This window comes from Amblyomma mixtum, chromosome 4 (assembly GCF_055824585.1).
Source record: "Amblyomma mixtum isolate Tamu chromosome 4, ASM5582458v1, whole genome shotgun sequence".
NCBI lineage: Eukaryota > Metazoa > Arthropoda > Arachnida > Ixodida > Ixodidae > Amblyomma > Amblyomma mixtum.
The window spans coordinates 64,198,170-64,214,178 of record NC_143015.1 but is presented as its reverse complement, the minus strand read 5'-3'; the positions used below and the strand labels follow the sequence as shown (position 1 = coordinate 64,214,178).

Here is a 16,009-nt window from a genome sequence, read left to right as displayed (position 1 = left end):
TATTGTTAATATTATTGTTGTTTCTGTTATTACTTTCAAAATTTGTTCATGTATTTTATTTCATTCTTTAACGTTTTGAGCCCCCGTCAGTCGCCGCCTGTGTCTTGGCCAATCCCCCGCAGTGGGCACGCGCCATTATCTTGAGGACAACAACAGCAGCAACATTGTTTACCATGCCTCTTCCGCTTCATGTTCAGTAGGCTGCCGGGAACGCGGCCCACTGCAGTAGGCGAAGAAAATGAAGCCAGCTTTCAAATATTTTTGTGTTGTACAAATTCTAGCTCTGCGTCCCAAAATTATCAAAATACTCCATTCCCTGTAGATGAGTGCGTTTGTATCCGCTATGCACCCTGGCCAATACCCCGCCGTGGGTATGTGCCATTAAGCCTGAGGATCTCATCATCATCATCATCATCATCATGCGCTTGAGGAAGAAGACTTGTAGACATGGAAGCACCTCGGCTCCTGCTCGCAGTTCTTTGCTTTTCTTCGCTCGTTCTGCCAGCTGTCCAGGAATGCAAGGTGGAGTACGTTAAGCGACGGCCAACCCACACGGCCTGCAAGCCCCCCAACAAAAACTGCTACATCGATAAGACGAAGGTGCTGGGCTCTGCCGAGCGCCGGCTGATTCTGAAGATGCACAACGACTACCGCAGCAAGGTGGCTTTGGGAAAGCTGCAGGGCTTTCCACCAGCTGCGGACATGTTTCGGCTTGTGTGGGATGACGAGCTGGCCTCAGTGGCTCAGGCACACGCGGAGCAGTGTACAGGCCCCGAACCTTACCCTGAACATGACGACGACCACGACCGCTTCACAATCAAGTTCAACAATACGGGACAAAACATGGGCATGATAGCCATGGATAGAGCGTTCCCTGGAAACCACTGGGCTAGCCGTCTCGAAGCGTGGTTCAATGAGCACACAAACTGTGCGCCGGACGAGGTTCGCAACTTTCAGGACAAAGGCCCGAGGACGTGCGGCCACTTCTCCCAGGTTGTGTGGGCCAAGACGAGCCACATAGGTTGCGGATATGCCGAGTTCACCGTCGTCGGGGCTACCCAGATGCCACACAGGCAGCTGTACGTGTGCAACTACGGCGTCGGGGGAAACGTTCTGAAAAGGCCGGTGTACAAGGCTGGTGAGGCATGCTCCGCCTGTCCGAAAGGGTCTAGCTGCGACAAACCCTCCGGACTGTGCACAACCGGACCGGAAGCAGCGGAAAGAAAAGTGGCCCACCATAGAAAGGAGAAACAACACCCGGCCGGCAGCGGCAGGTCGACTGCCACCAAGGTGTCATGGCAGAGGGCCTTCGGAGTAGCGACAGTGGTTGTTTTGGCCGCTTTGAACAGAGACGCTCTCTTACTGCTGCGATAAGTCAACGACATTTCCAGCCGGTCTCCAGTGAATGTAAGCTTCGGGCGTGAGCGACAAAAATTAATAACTGAATGCTATAAAAGCTGCATCAGCTGTTTTTGCAGAAGCATTGACCAAAGCCCATTTCTTAATTGCTTTCGGGAAACAAGCATATAGCACTAGACGTTCTTGACAACACGTCCAATAACGACAAGAATGCTCATGACGCAGCATGTGGCTCTGAAATATTTCCCGCCTGTGCGTATCGGTCCAACATGCACTTTTTCCAAACGCTATTAAGTACAATGATGAAAAACAAGTCATAAATTTCGTAATCAGGTTGAGTAGCCAGAAGGTAACGTACACTGTATAAATTTTAAACAAAGTTTCGTTAGTGTCCTTTGCAGCACATCCCAGACCAAAATTACATCCTTGCAGTTAATTAAAACTGTGTCCAATGGTTTCAGGTGCACTGCACAGACGACAGTTTACAGAAGCCACAAAATATTTTACTGCTGTAGCCACGGTTAAATTGGTAAAGCTTCGGTTTGTAATTTATAGCAAACGTTTTGGTGCAAGGAGGGAACAGCATTTTACCCAGTCGCTATAACACATCATGACCCTTGAGGCCGAAGTACACGGAATCATACAATGGCGGCGGAAAGATCATCGTTGTCGTATCTCTACATAGACTTTTACGCGGAACAGAATATGAGTACTCTTTAGAAAATCGAAGTGTGAAAATCCCCCAAGATGAACAAACTTTCTGCACTAAGCCTAGTAAAAAGGGGCGCTCAGTAAAATATCAAAACAACGCACGAAGTTTCAATACAGGGCCACGAAACTAAACTGCAGCAGTTCTCTGATAATCGGATTGGAACAATCCCAAAAAGAAGAAATGGGCTACTAAATGCATTGGAAACAGACCAACTAGGTCAAATACTCAGACAAATAGTCCTGAAAAGGTTATCACTGCTCATCGGGTCGACACTGGATGCCTGAATAAGAGTGGCAAATATTCGATGAAAATGCTCGATGTAATGCCTAGCGCAGCGCAAGACCTGGTGTGTGCGTAACTAATTTTTAGGGCAGAAAGGTATTGCAGGCCTGAGCACGACCAAAAAACGAAAGCCTATGTGGCACAAAACATGTGAGCATAACACTGAACTCCAGAACCCGCTCCTTCCAGTTTTGTGCACTTCACTCAAATGCATGAAGTGAAACCTCGAGACATTTACACGACACACATGACCATTCTATTCCGGTGTAAAGGAGTGGCGTTGAGCCCCATGAACTTATCCGCAGAGCCCAGCTATTAGATCGATTCATTTGAGCTCCAGAGAGGATGCAAAGTTGATCTATTGTGAATGCAGCTTCGTTAATGCTGTACTTGTCAATGCAGAAAAATCAAGAACGTCAGCATACGCTAGCACTTGACTTCATTACCCAAAATAGAGGAGCCATGGATATTATTTGTATACAGAGCACTGAAACAGAGCGGCTCCAGATAAACGGCAAAATGCGGAGGGGACATCGCGTAACCTTGCCTCACAGAAGAGAGTATTGTCACTGTCTTTGGCATAGACCATTAATGCTTGCGCTATGGCTTTTGGCTTAGTAAAGTGTCTTAAAGGCATGGACATTGGCGTACATAAGTAATTATGACTGTGCTAATTCGTACTTAGGTAACTGAGCAAGCGATATGAACGGGACACAGTAACTCTATCGCATTCCAGTCTTTAAAATGAAGCTTCAGCGTCCCCAAGTTTTTTTTTTTCGGAACGATAAGGTGGGAGGACTTATTGTGAATGTTTTCGGGTGTGGTGTATTAGGCTGAAACAGAATAATGGGTGTGCCGTGAGAATTTGCACGAGATCACTGCATGGGCCTCATTCTGAGTCCCAAAAATAACCCATTCCGGGGGTTTAATCATGGCCCCACTGGAAGCCATGGATATATCATTTTTCATTTGTTCAAAATTTTTACTCTCACAGAGTGCGTGGGAGATAGTCTGTAGTCACTCGTGACGTCACTGTGTTCGAACTACTCAACGTGTTGCTAGGATGCAGAGGCTATTATTGTTAAGATTAGACGGCAAATGGGCGATCCCCTTTAAAGGTCTGTGTCAGATAAGCAGCTGCCTAAATTTCTCGCGCTTCGTTATCTTTTTCTTCTGCTTCCAGTGGTAAACGGAGATACACTTGTTCCCGGGTCGTCGAAGCTTGCCATAAAGCAAGCGCGAAACCTAAGTTGACAGCTTTTCAGTCCATCACATGAGTGATCTATGTCTCCCCTGAGAGGCGATTTGAGAGGTATTTTTGAACAGCACCGTGTTTCCACCCTCTAGTTTCTCTCTCAGCCAAGATGCCGAACTAGACGGGTGCCTTCGCGTTCGCACTGCAGGACGCAGGCCCTTCGTAATAACTACCTCCCATTAGCTCTTTAACAGCACTGCATCATAGCCTAAAAGATTAAACCGAGGAATAGGGGTGCCATACAGATTGTCCTGCTTTTGAGAAACTCAAATCTCCCCGAGCTCTGGTGACGCTGAGAGACGAATAAACTAATGGTCTCAAAAAATAAATTTTGTTATTCGCCACACCTTCAGTTCCATTGGGTTATCTAGAGTGACTCCGTGTTTATCAGCACTTGGACGTCACCTCGTGTGCTTCGCGGGTGGTCCACAAAGTACGCTTGATTCATGTGATCATTCTCTCGGTGCCTTCTTTCATTTGTTTATCATTCCACTGAGTGCATTAGTTGTGCAACTAATTTATGGAAACAATACTTTTAGCGCATATATATTGCGCACATTACGTAAGTTCAAAAGGATTTTTTACTGAGCAAGTTACGCACTGAATGCGCTTTAGAATTATTTGTAATTGATTACATAATCGCTCGTACCGTGAATGAATGCTTTAGTCGCGTCATCACCTGTGGTGGCTTCAAGTAAACTTGCCATGGGGGCTGAGCTTCCATTGTACATTTTACCTGACAGACGGCACGCTTTATCTGAATGAAGGGTGGTTCTGCAGGTTAGCTGTGCACAGTCATGTGTGAACAAAGTTGACGCAGCGACTGCGCGGACGGCGGTGGAACAGCGAAAATTTGTGCTGTTTCTGTACACCTTACGGCAGCTTCTTTCGTCCTAGTAATAGCTGCACTCAAGTTGGGTACTTTATTAGTTTGCTTTGGTTCACGGGGTTTAACGTCCCAAAGCGACTCAGGCTATGAGAGACGCCGTAGTGAAGGGCTCCGGAAATTTCGAACACCTGGGGTTCTTTAACGTCCACTGACATCGCACCGTACACGGGCCTCTAGAATTTCGCCTCCATCGAAATTCGACCTCCGCGGCCGGGATCAAAGCCGCATGTTTCGGATAAGCAGCTGAGTACCATAACCACTGAGCCACCGCGGCGGCTTTGGGTACTTTATTAATAACACAGTCTCTTGCACCTTGAATCGCTGCGAAATGAATACAGCAATCGAAATTCGATCGGAAAGCATCGCGAAATTCGTATGGATTTATTAATTTCACCACTTCAGTTTCAAATGTCACACAATCCGTCCGTTAGCTTGCGTTCATCCCGCTAATTTTCGCCGCTTCTCTACTCTTCTGAGGCAGGGTTAGCCATATGTACCGCTCATTTGGGCTGCGTTTAGATTTCTTCAGGAGAAATACGGTTATGGAATATTAATTAGTTCCTGACTAGAACCCACTTTGCACTGTGGGCTAAGGGGTAGTTATAGCTGAGGGCTACCTTACTGCAAAACATTTTGCGCACACTTCCCCGATAACGCTGGGGATCATTCATCACATACTCAGGACATAGGCACGCACGCAGAGTGACAGGACGCCACGGCAGGATACCTCAGCTATTCACCTCAACTCTAAATTTCAGTATAAGCTTTCTCCCAGATGCCCAATCTTGTGTAGCTGTTTCTCAAACCGAAGATTTGTTAGACACAACAACTGTGTTCGACTGTGCACCCTAATAAAAAATTGACCATAAAGACTCGCAGAGAAAACGTAGGAAGATAAGCTGCCTTAAACAAGACAGCGTTTAATTTACTCCTATACTCGCCTTCAGAGCTCAACGTTTTTTCTTGGCAAAAAACACAAACCGTCCACGCCTCAAGTTGCAGGGAGTCAAGTACGTTTCTTAATTTGAAATCGTTGTATAATTGTGATAAACAATGTATTGATTCAATACGTCTGCACCTTTCAAACATTTAAACGCGTGAATGTACCCGGTTGCTACTCTTGTAGGCTTCCTGGCTCATAAAGAAAATCCTTTCATTCCATGATCGCGTCTGGACGAGGCCTTGAAGAAGCCTTTGTTCGTAGAGAATACATGCCTGTGTTAACTCTTTTTGTACGCGGCATCGTTTCAAAAATCGTATTTTTAGCTATATTTAGAGTTTTAGAAATGTACTATCGCGGACAAAAGTGCTATACTCCACGCGGCGCGAGCTGGAGCAATGGAAAACTGCGGCATTATGGTGAGCTAAAGCACGAAACACTGAAACGAGCCAAGTGACATGCCTGCTGATAATAAAGGTCACGCATTGGCTGTCTCCATCCCAGATGCCGACTGTAGATGGCGTTGCAATGCAGTTTTCTGTTGCTTCTGCTCCCTCCGCGTGGCGTATACCACTTTTGTCCCTGATAGTTCGTGCTGTAAGAAGCAGCGCCAAATCAGTACCAAGGCATATGAGCTGTATGTTTTTTTTTATCGAAAAAGCAGGAAAAAGAAACGCCAGCTTTATTCCACATTTGATGTGTTCAAACTTTTTGCTGGTCCGTCTTGTTCACAGCCGTTGTGCGCCACCTCATTCCTTTCCTGGTGATTCAGCTTCTTCATCGATAAAGAATCTTGCCAGGACTTCTGGGACGTCTCGGGCATTCTCGTCATCCGCTCCGGCGAAGAAGATCATCACGGTTACTGCGAGCAGGGAAACGAAAAGCGATTATGATGATGATGATGAATTTTAATGGGGCAGGGGCAGCTTTGGTCAGAGAGTGTGGTGGAACAAGACAGTTTTGTTGTACAAGGTGGTTCAAAAAACCCATTTCCGAACATTTAACCTCCCAAATGCTGAAAATCGGACCAAAGAAAACTTCTACGTATTTTTTCACTTGCGGGCAAGCTGCGGCACTGGGTATAGAAAACCTCGCCTCCCGTATGCCAGGAAACGAAAAGGAACCCCTTCAGCCTAAGGTCGAGGTAGAAAAACGCCTGTAAGAACACATTTGCTTCTGCTTTCACGTTACAAGTTCTAAAACAGAGCATGTTCATCACAAGTATGCTCTTCGTTATTTACGACAGATTGCTGTACTCTCCTCTTTCGATGAGTTTCTAATAAGACACCTTCGTTTTAAGACTGAGAGCTTCTTTTAAAATGAACGTACCTGCAGTATGAACACCTGCTTTGCTTTATTGTTTAGATATATCGTGGCTTGTGTACTCTGCAATGTCAGTGAACGTTAAAGAACCCCAGGTAGATGAAATTCACTGAACCTACCACTATGGAGTCCCTCATAGCTTGAGTCGCTTCGGGACGTTAAACCCAATAAAACCAAATCAAACCATTGTTGGGCCTGTACATTAGACGACGCTTCAGTTTACCTTCACAGTAGTGCGTCCCGTTAAATATGGCATTGTGCATGTCGCACGCAGTTTTCTTTCACAGGATGAATATGTTTTTTTAGGTGCACTTGCGAGTGTTAGAGAAATTTTAAGTTGCGAAATTATTTGAACAAAACAGTAGATCACGCTCAGACTGTCTTAAAATAATCTGAGGGGAAACACTAGAGCTGACAACGATTTAAATTGAAGGTACCAAAGTATGTACTTCGAGGCTCAGTGGTCGTTTTCAGTTGTCGAGACTCAGTTGTCGATAAAGGCCTGGAACTAAGACCAGCGGCCCACTTCACATTAATGATGAGAAATATTATTCTTCAGCTACGCTGCTTCGAAGGAAGCACACCACCGACTTCTAGCAGCACCTTGGGCATCGCATTTGGCATATCAGTGTTTCCCGCAGAAGCGCAGCGGAAGCGACGTCTATCGACACGCGATGCAGCTCTATGAAGAGGCGACACTCAGCCAGTAGCCAATACTTTTCGCGTTTAGCGAATGCTCTCAATTTGAATTAAATTACGATTACGTGCCCGTGCGCCCGGAATGGTACGCCTGGACGTGAGCTTTGTATTTTGGTCGCGGCAAGTTCGACAGCTGTTCCTCCACTAAAGTAGTCTGTGATGGCTTGTCGTGTCAGAAAAAAAGGACGCTTACGGTTTTATGCTCGATATGCGGGAGATATCTTCTCAATTCTACCGCTAATTTACAAACCCATTCGCTTCTTGAGGTAGCGTTCCTGAGAAAGACTTCATGCAGTGGTCTTTCGGTTACCCTTTGTAGAAGAAAACGCTACAATATGTTTAAAAGGAGGGGAATACTAGGTCTAGACCGAATGAAGGGATCGAGAGTAAAGTTGCTGCCGTAACTTTTTGGTCTCGAAGAGGGCTGAACAATGTGGTGTTTAATTTTCTCTTGTGATGCAGAAATTGTTCGGAGGAATTACATGTGAGATTTTTGTGGCAGTTTATTTGTGTTCACGTTTAATAGCTCGTCAGGTTGACAGAAGACAGCTATCAGCCTGGTGAGCTATTAAACATGAACCATGCGTAGTTTGGCGGCGTCAATGTCTCAGTGGTTAAAGCCGGTACGCCTGTACCTTCAGTCTCATTTTCAGATGCACAAACACACTTCTAACAGCAGAATGTACACAGCAAAAAAGGTTGTTTATAGGGGTTAATCGAAATGCGAATATGATGCGCTAAGCACTTCGATTTTCAGCTCCGTTTAGTTTCAGGGTCTGTAGGGACACTTAAGCTCCAATTAAAGGGCACGACGGGATAGCGTTCATGGCTTATGCACATATACGCGGAATTAGTTATTCTGTACTTTACACACGAAAATCACTGGGAGTCCTCATACCATTCCAGGCGCAGAGGTGCAGCGCTTAAACGATGCGCTAATGACCTGTGATGGCAGGCGCTGTCATCGGTGGGTCTTGTGAGATCCAGGCTAGTCGTCCCGAGCAACCTCTCGCGATCAATCATTAATTAAACTGCCACAAGCTACAGAGGGCAGTTTCCTCGCTATCCGGTGGGTAGGTTGTGATTACCTCCTAAAGTCATGTTACCTAAGCGGCCCACCTTACTCGTCCTGTGCAGTTTGGATGAGCCGGAAATAATCGAGAACGGCGAAATCGTTGAATGGGGGCTCTAGTGCTAAAACACTAAAAGGAGCATAACAAAAAGTCCTGAGTAGATGTTAAAAGTCTCCTCTTGTTGTTTGAATATTTTAATTAATCGACCACAAGCTATAGAGTTGACGGTAACAATATTTTTCGCAGAATAACGGAGGGATGCGTGCTGCGAAAGACAGACAGCGAAATCCAAGCGAAACCATGGTCGCTTTCACACAGCACAGGTAATCTAGGCCACAGTACTAACGGAAAAAGTGCACTCGCACTCGGTGTTAAGTCCCTTACATTTGAATTTCTCGACCATTCTTACTTTATGCTCTAATTCTGCGCTATTTCTCTGCTGTGTCCGTCTTTGAGTGTGAAATTGGAATTGCTTAAACTGTTCTTAAATGTTCTGTTTTTGGCCGATCTCCGAAATCGACCAGGTTGCTTTTTGGAGTGCTCTTAAGGTTTAAAAACGCGTGGAGTTGAAATGTATCTGGCGCTGCTTGCGTGTTCGTCTTCTTATTGAAAAAAAAACAACCTGTAAATTTTTAAAAGAGAAATACTCACAGAAGAGCGCCACCACCAACAGTTGCACTGCACTCCATTCCACGTTCTTTCATATGTCATAGAAGAGAAAAAAAAAAGAAACAGAAAGACAAAATTGCAGCACAGCAGAAATAAAATTCCCGTTCGAATGTTTGTTGTGGGGTTTCTCTTGGGTTTAAAAATGTAAACAGCTTAAGGGCTTCATGCCTACATTCCGCAGAAACTTTCATCTCACATTCTTGCTCAACAGCTAATCGAAAACTATTCTGAATCTCCAATTTCGTCATAGTGGTCAACGTGTTTGGAAGGATGTGCAGAACGGGAGCTTAAATTTTATCCTACTCACTCTGTGTAGAAAGCATGCCCTTATAGTCAACTCTGTATGCATATTGTAATATTGTGGCGGCTTGATACTTAATAATTAGCCTAGCAGCCTCAAGGACTGATGGAAAATATTGCAGACAGTTGTTGCGAGGCATTAGAGAGACCCTGTATGGGCAAAATGCTTATTTTCGGCAGGTCATTGTAGGTTGTTGTAACAGTACCTTTCTTGGAAGTCGTCTCGCTGCTGCAGAATTGTATTTGAGCGTTGGCTAAACTCTCGTCCTCGATCAGACCGCAGGTTCTGTGCCAGTCGTCGGCGGCTCGCTAGATATAGCAGCGAGAGCAACTCCAGATTGCACTCGTACAGGAAACGACCCACTCTGGGCGGTAAAAAAGCAGGCACCTACCAAAGGTGCAATGGAACCTCATAACTGTACTGTTTTTTGGTGACTGCTTCCATATTGACGCTAGGTTTCACTCGGCCGCTTAAAGCAACGGTATTTCGCTTTTGTATGAGCGACTGATGTGGCCAGATTGCTGCGATATGCGAGCATCGTCTATCGAGGCAAGGTGCTCGTGCATGATTGTTGCAGACCGTAGTAAAATATATACGGTTCGCCGCTGAATGCTGAAGCACTGCTCTGCGGATGCGATAAACAAAAGCTAGCTCTAAAAGGATCAAGAAAGTTATTTCCCCATTAAAACCCTGACTATCAGCGGAGCCAAGCTAGCATTCAAGGATTGTAAAAATACTGGACAAAGCTGAGCAGCACTTTCCTTTTACCATGCCACGCGATCTTTGCTTTGAGCCATAGCGTTTTCGTCGCCGCCAGCGTCTTCAAGTAGTGTGTAGGAACCACTTCGTGCCACACCGGCTTTCCTGCGAAACCGAAACATTAACGCAGTTGCCCGTTATTTGATTATGATAAATTGAGTAAAACCATTTTATGCGCATAGATCTACAGTGATTATAAATTCGAAACAAGTATAACGAAAAATAATAGCTAACCTCGAAATTATAGTCCGCAGAAGCCTTGCATCAGGTCGATCCTAAATATGTATTCAGCCGTATTCGCAGTGCGAGGAAAAAAATAGTATGAACTAAAACCGCTTTCTGTGGACGTGTGCATTGCAGACGTACTCCGGGATGTTTCCGGCGGATGTTACATCCGGCGCATGTGCCGTGCGCAGATGCTGCAGCCGATGTCAGCACGGTGGAATAAACCCGCATGACGTCTCCGGAAGTGCAGGTCACAAATCGCGGTTATGCTGCCAACTGTGCATTGCATCCAAAAAGCGCATTCGCATTAAGTGATAGGCCTGTTTCAAAGTCAATATGTATATAAAAAATCGTTTCTTTTTAATTTTTCTCGTAAAAAAGTGAATTCATTCATGAAAAAAATTGCAACAGACTGTTTTTGATTATCATAGTTCCAGATATACAGCCAAAGTTCTAACCTCCTTCACATGTCACCAAACCAAGACATGAAGTTCTCCAGCAAAATAATTCTCTGCTTTTAGCAGGATTAACTGTTTTTCCTCGATCATTTTACGGTGCATATTCATAATATTTGTTCGGCAACATCGAGGCTCTTTTTGTGTTTAATAACTAAACAGTCCCAACAGAGATGCACGACATTTGAAATTTATTGAAACGGATTGGTTGGCTGCTTAAGCCTACCAACATTGGTCGGCTTACACATCCTGAAGCAATCTTATGTCAAACCTCCTACACACACACTGAAAGCTTGCTAGACAGGTCGCCAGCAGCGCATTTGGAAATTCTCCCATCAGTATCATCATCATAATCATCATCATCAGTCTGACTACGCCCACTGCAGGGCAAAGCATCGAATTAACCCATTACATGGCCTGCCCAAGCCAATTTCTTCCTTATGATTTCGACTAGGATATCATTAACCCGCGTTTGTTCCCTCATCCACTCTGCCTGCTTCCGAGCTCTTAATGTTACACCTATCAGTTTTCTTTCCATAGCTCACTGCATTATCCTTAGCTTAACCGGAACACTCTTTGTTAGCCTCCACGTTTCTGCCCCATAGGTGAGTACCGGTAAGATACAGCTGTCGTATACTTTTCTCTCGAGGAATATTGGTAAACTGCCATTCATGATCTGAGAGAACCTGCCATATGCGCTCCACCCCATTCTTATTCTTCTAGTTTTTTCCCTCTCATGATCCGGATCAGCGGTCACTACCTGCCCCAAATAGATATAGCCGCCGCGGTGGCTCAGTGGCTATGGTGCTCGGCTGCTGGCCCGAAAGACGCGGGTTCGATCCCGGCCGTGGCGGTTGAATTTCTTTAGGGGAGAAATTCGAGGCCCGTGTACTGTGCGATGTCAGTGCACGTTAAAGAACCCCAGGTGGTCGAAATTTTCGGAGCCCTCCACTACGGCGTCTCTCATAGCCTCAGTCGCTTTGGGACGTTAAACCCCATAAACCAAACCAAACCAAATAGATATACTCTCCTACCACTTCCAGCACCTCGCCACCAATTGCGAACTGCTGTTTTCTTGCTAGTCTGTTGAACATAACTTTGGTTTTCGGCATGTTAATTTTTAGCCCCACCATTCTGCTCTGCCTGTCTAACTCCTTGGTCATGCTTTGTAGTTTTTGTCCTGAGTGGCTTAGGAGGGCAAAATCATCAGCGAATCGCAGATTACTTAAGTATTCTCGATTAACTCTTATTCCCAACTGTTCCCTTTTCACGCCCCGGAATATCTCCTGTAAACAGGCGGTGAATAGCATAGGCGAAATCGAGTCTCCCTGCCGGACACCTTTTCTCAACTGGTTCCGTCAGCATACCGATGCTGAAAATACCAAGAGGAAAGGAAGTGTGTCGTTACACGACCACAAGCAAGTAAAAGCAAGACTAACGAGAAAAGAAGCTAGAGATATGTGAGGTCTTGAACCCTCCTGCACATTGCTTTATGGTGTAACATGTGCAATGTTGACTTGGCCAATGTTGGCCAGTTGACTTTGTCCACTTGAATATTGGTCCCATTGGATATTGAAACATGCCTGTCTTAACAGAATTACTTTCTATTCTTAACATCAGGCCATACAAGTGCTGGTATGGGTGCTTTTATTATTACCTTTGCTGCACAGCCTTCCGTACTTACTGTGACTTCCCATGAAATGCTGACAGTTGTAAGTTTCGGTGCTTTATGCGCCATTGCAATCTTTATCATGCCTTGTTTCGCGTTTTTTTCTTTCATTTATCAGACAGCGGGGCCAGCAGCCTTCTTTACTACATATAGTTCGTTATGTGCTTATTATGCAGAATTGCCTTTTAGGATGTCTATATATTTTGTCTTCCGAAAGGACCTTTAGATTTTATTTTGTTACCGATATGTCAGGCATTTTCGGCTTTTTCATAGTTGCGTGTACTACGCCGACATTGAATCCGCCATGGATGATTACCATTGAATTCGCTAAGAGCGGCAAGAATTTTGCTGAGCAGACCGACATCTGATGCATGCGCCTGCCGAGAAAGAGCGCCAGCAGAAAGAAAAAATGTTTCCATACGAATGAATTCACCGTCTTCCCGCTAACGTGGATAAGGTTAAAGGGAAGCTAGCCTAACAGAGCCTTTTGTTCAAGAGGCCTAAAAAAGAACAAGAACTCTTGATATTCCAAATAAATGAGCGTTCGCACAAAGTGCTGTGAAATTCTAATAGCATAATTTTATTGTTCGGGCATAGTGGTGCCAGGTTGGTGGACCTACATGCTTACCCCAAATCACTGATACTCGAGCAGCCGCGCAGCGAACACGACAGCTGTATCGTGTTGACTTTAGACGGAGCACGTGCGCCTTGTATGATGATTTTTATCTGCTTATTTGTAAGTTTGCGGCTGTCGCTGCAGCATATTGCCACATTCCTGGACATTCTCGTGGCGCCGTCTCCTGGGCGATGGGGATCGAGACTGGCGTTGCGGCACGGTCTGAGCCTGCACGTTGGACGTCAGGTATTGTTCAATCTCCTGGGGTCGCTCGCCGTAGCGTGGTCGAGGAGCGTCTGAAGCGAAACCCCTTAAACCCATCCGACGGTAGGGGCAGTGGCGCAGGATGTGGCCGGGCTCACCGCAGTGGTAGCAGAGTGGCCGGTTCCTCGGCGTTCGCCTCATGTCCGCTTTATGCATGGCGGGCCGGAATTCCTGCGGCACGGTGGTGGGCACAGTTGGACGTGGGTACTGCACAGCCGGCACAGGTGAAAAAGCTTGTGCCACTGCCGCAGGCCGTCGAAGTGCCTCGCTGTAGGTCATGATGGAGGGTTGCGGCTGCGGCTCCGGAACAACTGGTGCTGGCTGCACCACTCGACGGATTTCATCCCGTACCACGTCCGACAGGGCGGCGACGCTGGCCTGTGGAGCTTCGAAGCGGAGTTTCGCGAGTTCTTCGCGAACGATGCTCCTTACAAGGTCTCGAAGATCTTCAGGAGGCAGCGTCGTAGGCGTGCAGGTTTGAGCGGCTGCCATACTAGCCTGCCGGCCGTACTGTGCACCGCGTTCCTGCAAGGAGCGTTCCATGCTCACTGCCTCCTTCGTAAAATCGGCCACTGTCCTTGGAGGGTCGCGGACAAGTCCAGCAAACAGCTGCTCCTTAACGCCCCGCATCAGGTGCCGCACTTTCCTTGCCTCGGCCATAGCAGGGTCGGCTCGACTGAAGAGGCGCATCATGTCCTCAACGAACATAGTGACGCTCTCATTAGGCTGCTGCGATCTCGAGTGCAGAGCGACTTCCGCCTTCTCTTTTCGTTCACTGCTGCCGAATGTCGCCAGCAGCTCGCGACGAAAAACCTCCCAGGTGGCAAAAGAGGACTCGTGGTTCTCGAACCAGATCTTTGCCGAGTCCTCTAGCGCGAAGTAAACGTTCCTCACCTTGCGCTCACCGTCCCACTGGTTGAAGGCTGCCACACGGTCGAAACTGGCCAACCAGTCTTCAACATCTTCGAACCTGTCACCGTGGAACGTCGGCGGTGACCTGGGCGCGTGAAGTACGAAGGGAGTGTCAGCTCCAAAATGTTGAGTGGTCTGGCTAGCTGTGGTTGATGTCATATCTCTTGCCGGTTTTGTCAGGCCGCTGAACTCTGGCTGTAGGCCTCGCAGGCGGCGGCTCGCTTTGTGGACGGGGGTTGTGTCCACGCACTGAGGGCTGGCTTCAAAGGTGTCTTCAGAGTCAGTGTGCATGGGACGTTACCCAGCCGGCTCCACCAAATATGTCACGGCTATACAGTCGGGACAGCCAGGTCACGTTTTACTGAACAGCGCCAGGTAGCAGCGAACTCCCGAGCGGAACCCGAAGAAGAGACGACGAAGAAGCCCCGCCCGTCATCATGTGTCTTGGCCACTCCCCCGTAGTGGGTATGTGCCATTCTACTTGAGGCCAACCAACCAACCAACTAAGGCTAGCCAGGATGGCGGTTGAGACAGTTCGGCCAGGAGACGGCGCCACGAGAATGTCCAGGAATGTGGCAATATGACCTTGAGAATCATTGTTTGGGCCCGAGGATAGAGGGTGCGGCTAAAAATCGACTTCCGTTCCCACCGACGCTATTCCCCCAACTTCATACTCATCCAATTTCCTGAAAATGAGATCGGGAAAAACAAGTGCACGCTGCGAATTTCGCAAAGCCGGCATCTGCTACCGCCAAGGCTGCGTACTACATGTAAAATTTTGAGCTCGGAAAACAGGGCACCTGATGACCTCGTTTTAATTTGTTCACGTCCTATAGAGGCTGGGAAAAACAAACTTTGCGAGTGGCCTTATTCGAGATTTCATCGCAGCTGGCTAAAAAAACTGAGCCGTTATGAGGTTGCGCAAGAGGAAACACACGTTTCATAATCGGTGAAAAAGCATACAATAATCGGCCTTGCGCCAATGTTGCTACCTAATTACAGAGGCATTTCGATGGGCTAGTCTTCACCGCGAAGTGCTGGAAATTAAAGACATTCGCTTCTGCGAAAAATGTTTGCCTGGCTTAACTCCAATAATTGTAGCTTTGGGGCTAAATCAGGACCAGTATTCTGCGTATAACCGTTCTGAAATCCGCTCATTTATTTTTGGGCCTCCCACATTTCTTTATTCGCTGAAACCGATGCACACCCTTCCATCCTTTGCAGAAAGCGTGCAGGAAGCATAGATAACACGGTGAAAAGCTTCTGAGCCCCACAATGGGAGTTCCTTCAAGCTGTAGTCGATGTGCGAGTCGAGACAGTGAGCAGAGCTCTTCTGTGCAAACTGGTTCGCCTATTGGTAAGGTGCGTTCTTCTGGATAATGTGCGTACCTGCATCGCTCGGCGTTTAGAATCCTTACTTGTTATTCTAGACCTTACGCTTCTTCCAGGAAAATTTAAAGGCTGCTCACACCCCAGGACTAAACTTTCGAGCTATGAGTGCTTTACTGGACTGCTTTATTTTGCATACAACGAACAGTCTAAAAGCTGCTTGTCTGGCGACGAAACAAAAAAGAGACAATCACGCTGGGGTCATGTCAGCCCAGGGC

The 16,009-nt window shown here is 46.7% G+C and overlaps 1 protein-coding gene and 1 long non-coding RNA gene across 3 annotated transcripts in view; one reads left to right on the top strand and one right to left on the bottom strand.

The window, feature by feature from the left end:
* Positions 1 to 447: 447 nt before the first annotated feature.
* Positions 448 to 1,374, top strand: LOC149346625 (scoloptoxin SSD976-like). Its single transcript, XM_089541400.1, has one exon. It carries the CDS (start codon positions 448 to 450, stop codon positions 1,372 to 1,374), a length of 927 nt encoding a protein of 308 aa, XP_089397526.1.
* Positions 1,375 to 10,270: 8,896 nt separating this feature from the next.
* LOC149346620 (uncharacterized) overlaps positions 10,271 to 16,009 on the bottom strand; it is a 135,817-nt gene continuing 130,078 nt past the window's right edge. Inside the window, exon 6 of one of the 2 annotated variants that reach the window (XR_016292434.1) lies at positions 10,271 to 10,366. This is a non-coding gene — a long non-coding RNA (uncharacterized LOC149346620). The remainder of the gene's footprint in view (positions 10,367 to 16,009) is intronic. The other variant, XR_016292435.1, reaches the window with a different exon arrangement.

What these genes read in the sequence shown, in the direction of transcription:
- LOC149346625 (XM_089541400.1), top strand. Translation starts at nt 448, where the DNA reads ATGGAAGCACCTCGGCTCCTGCTCGCAGTTCTTTGCTTTTCTTCGCTC.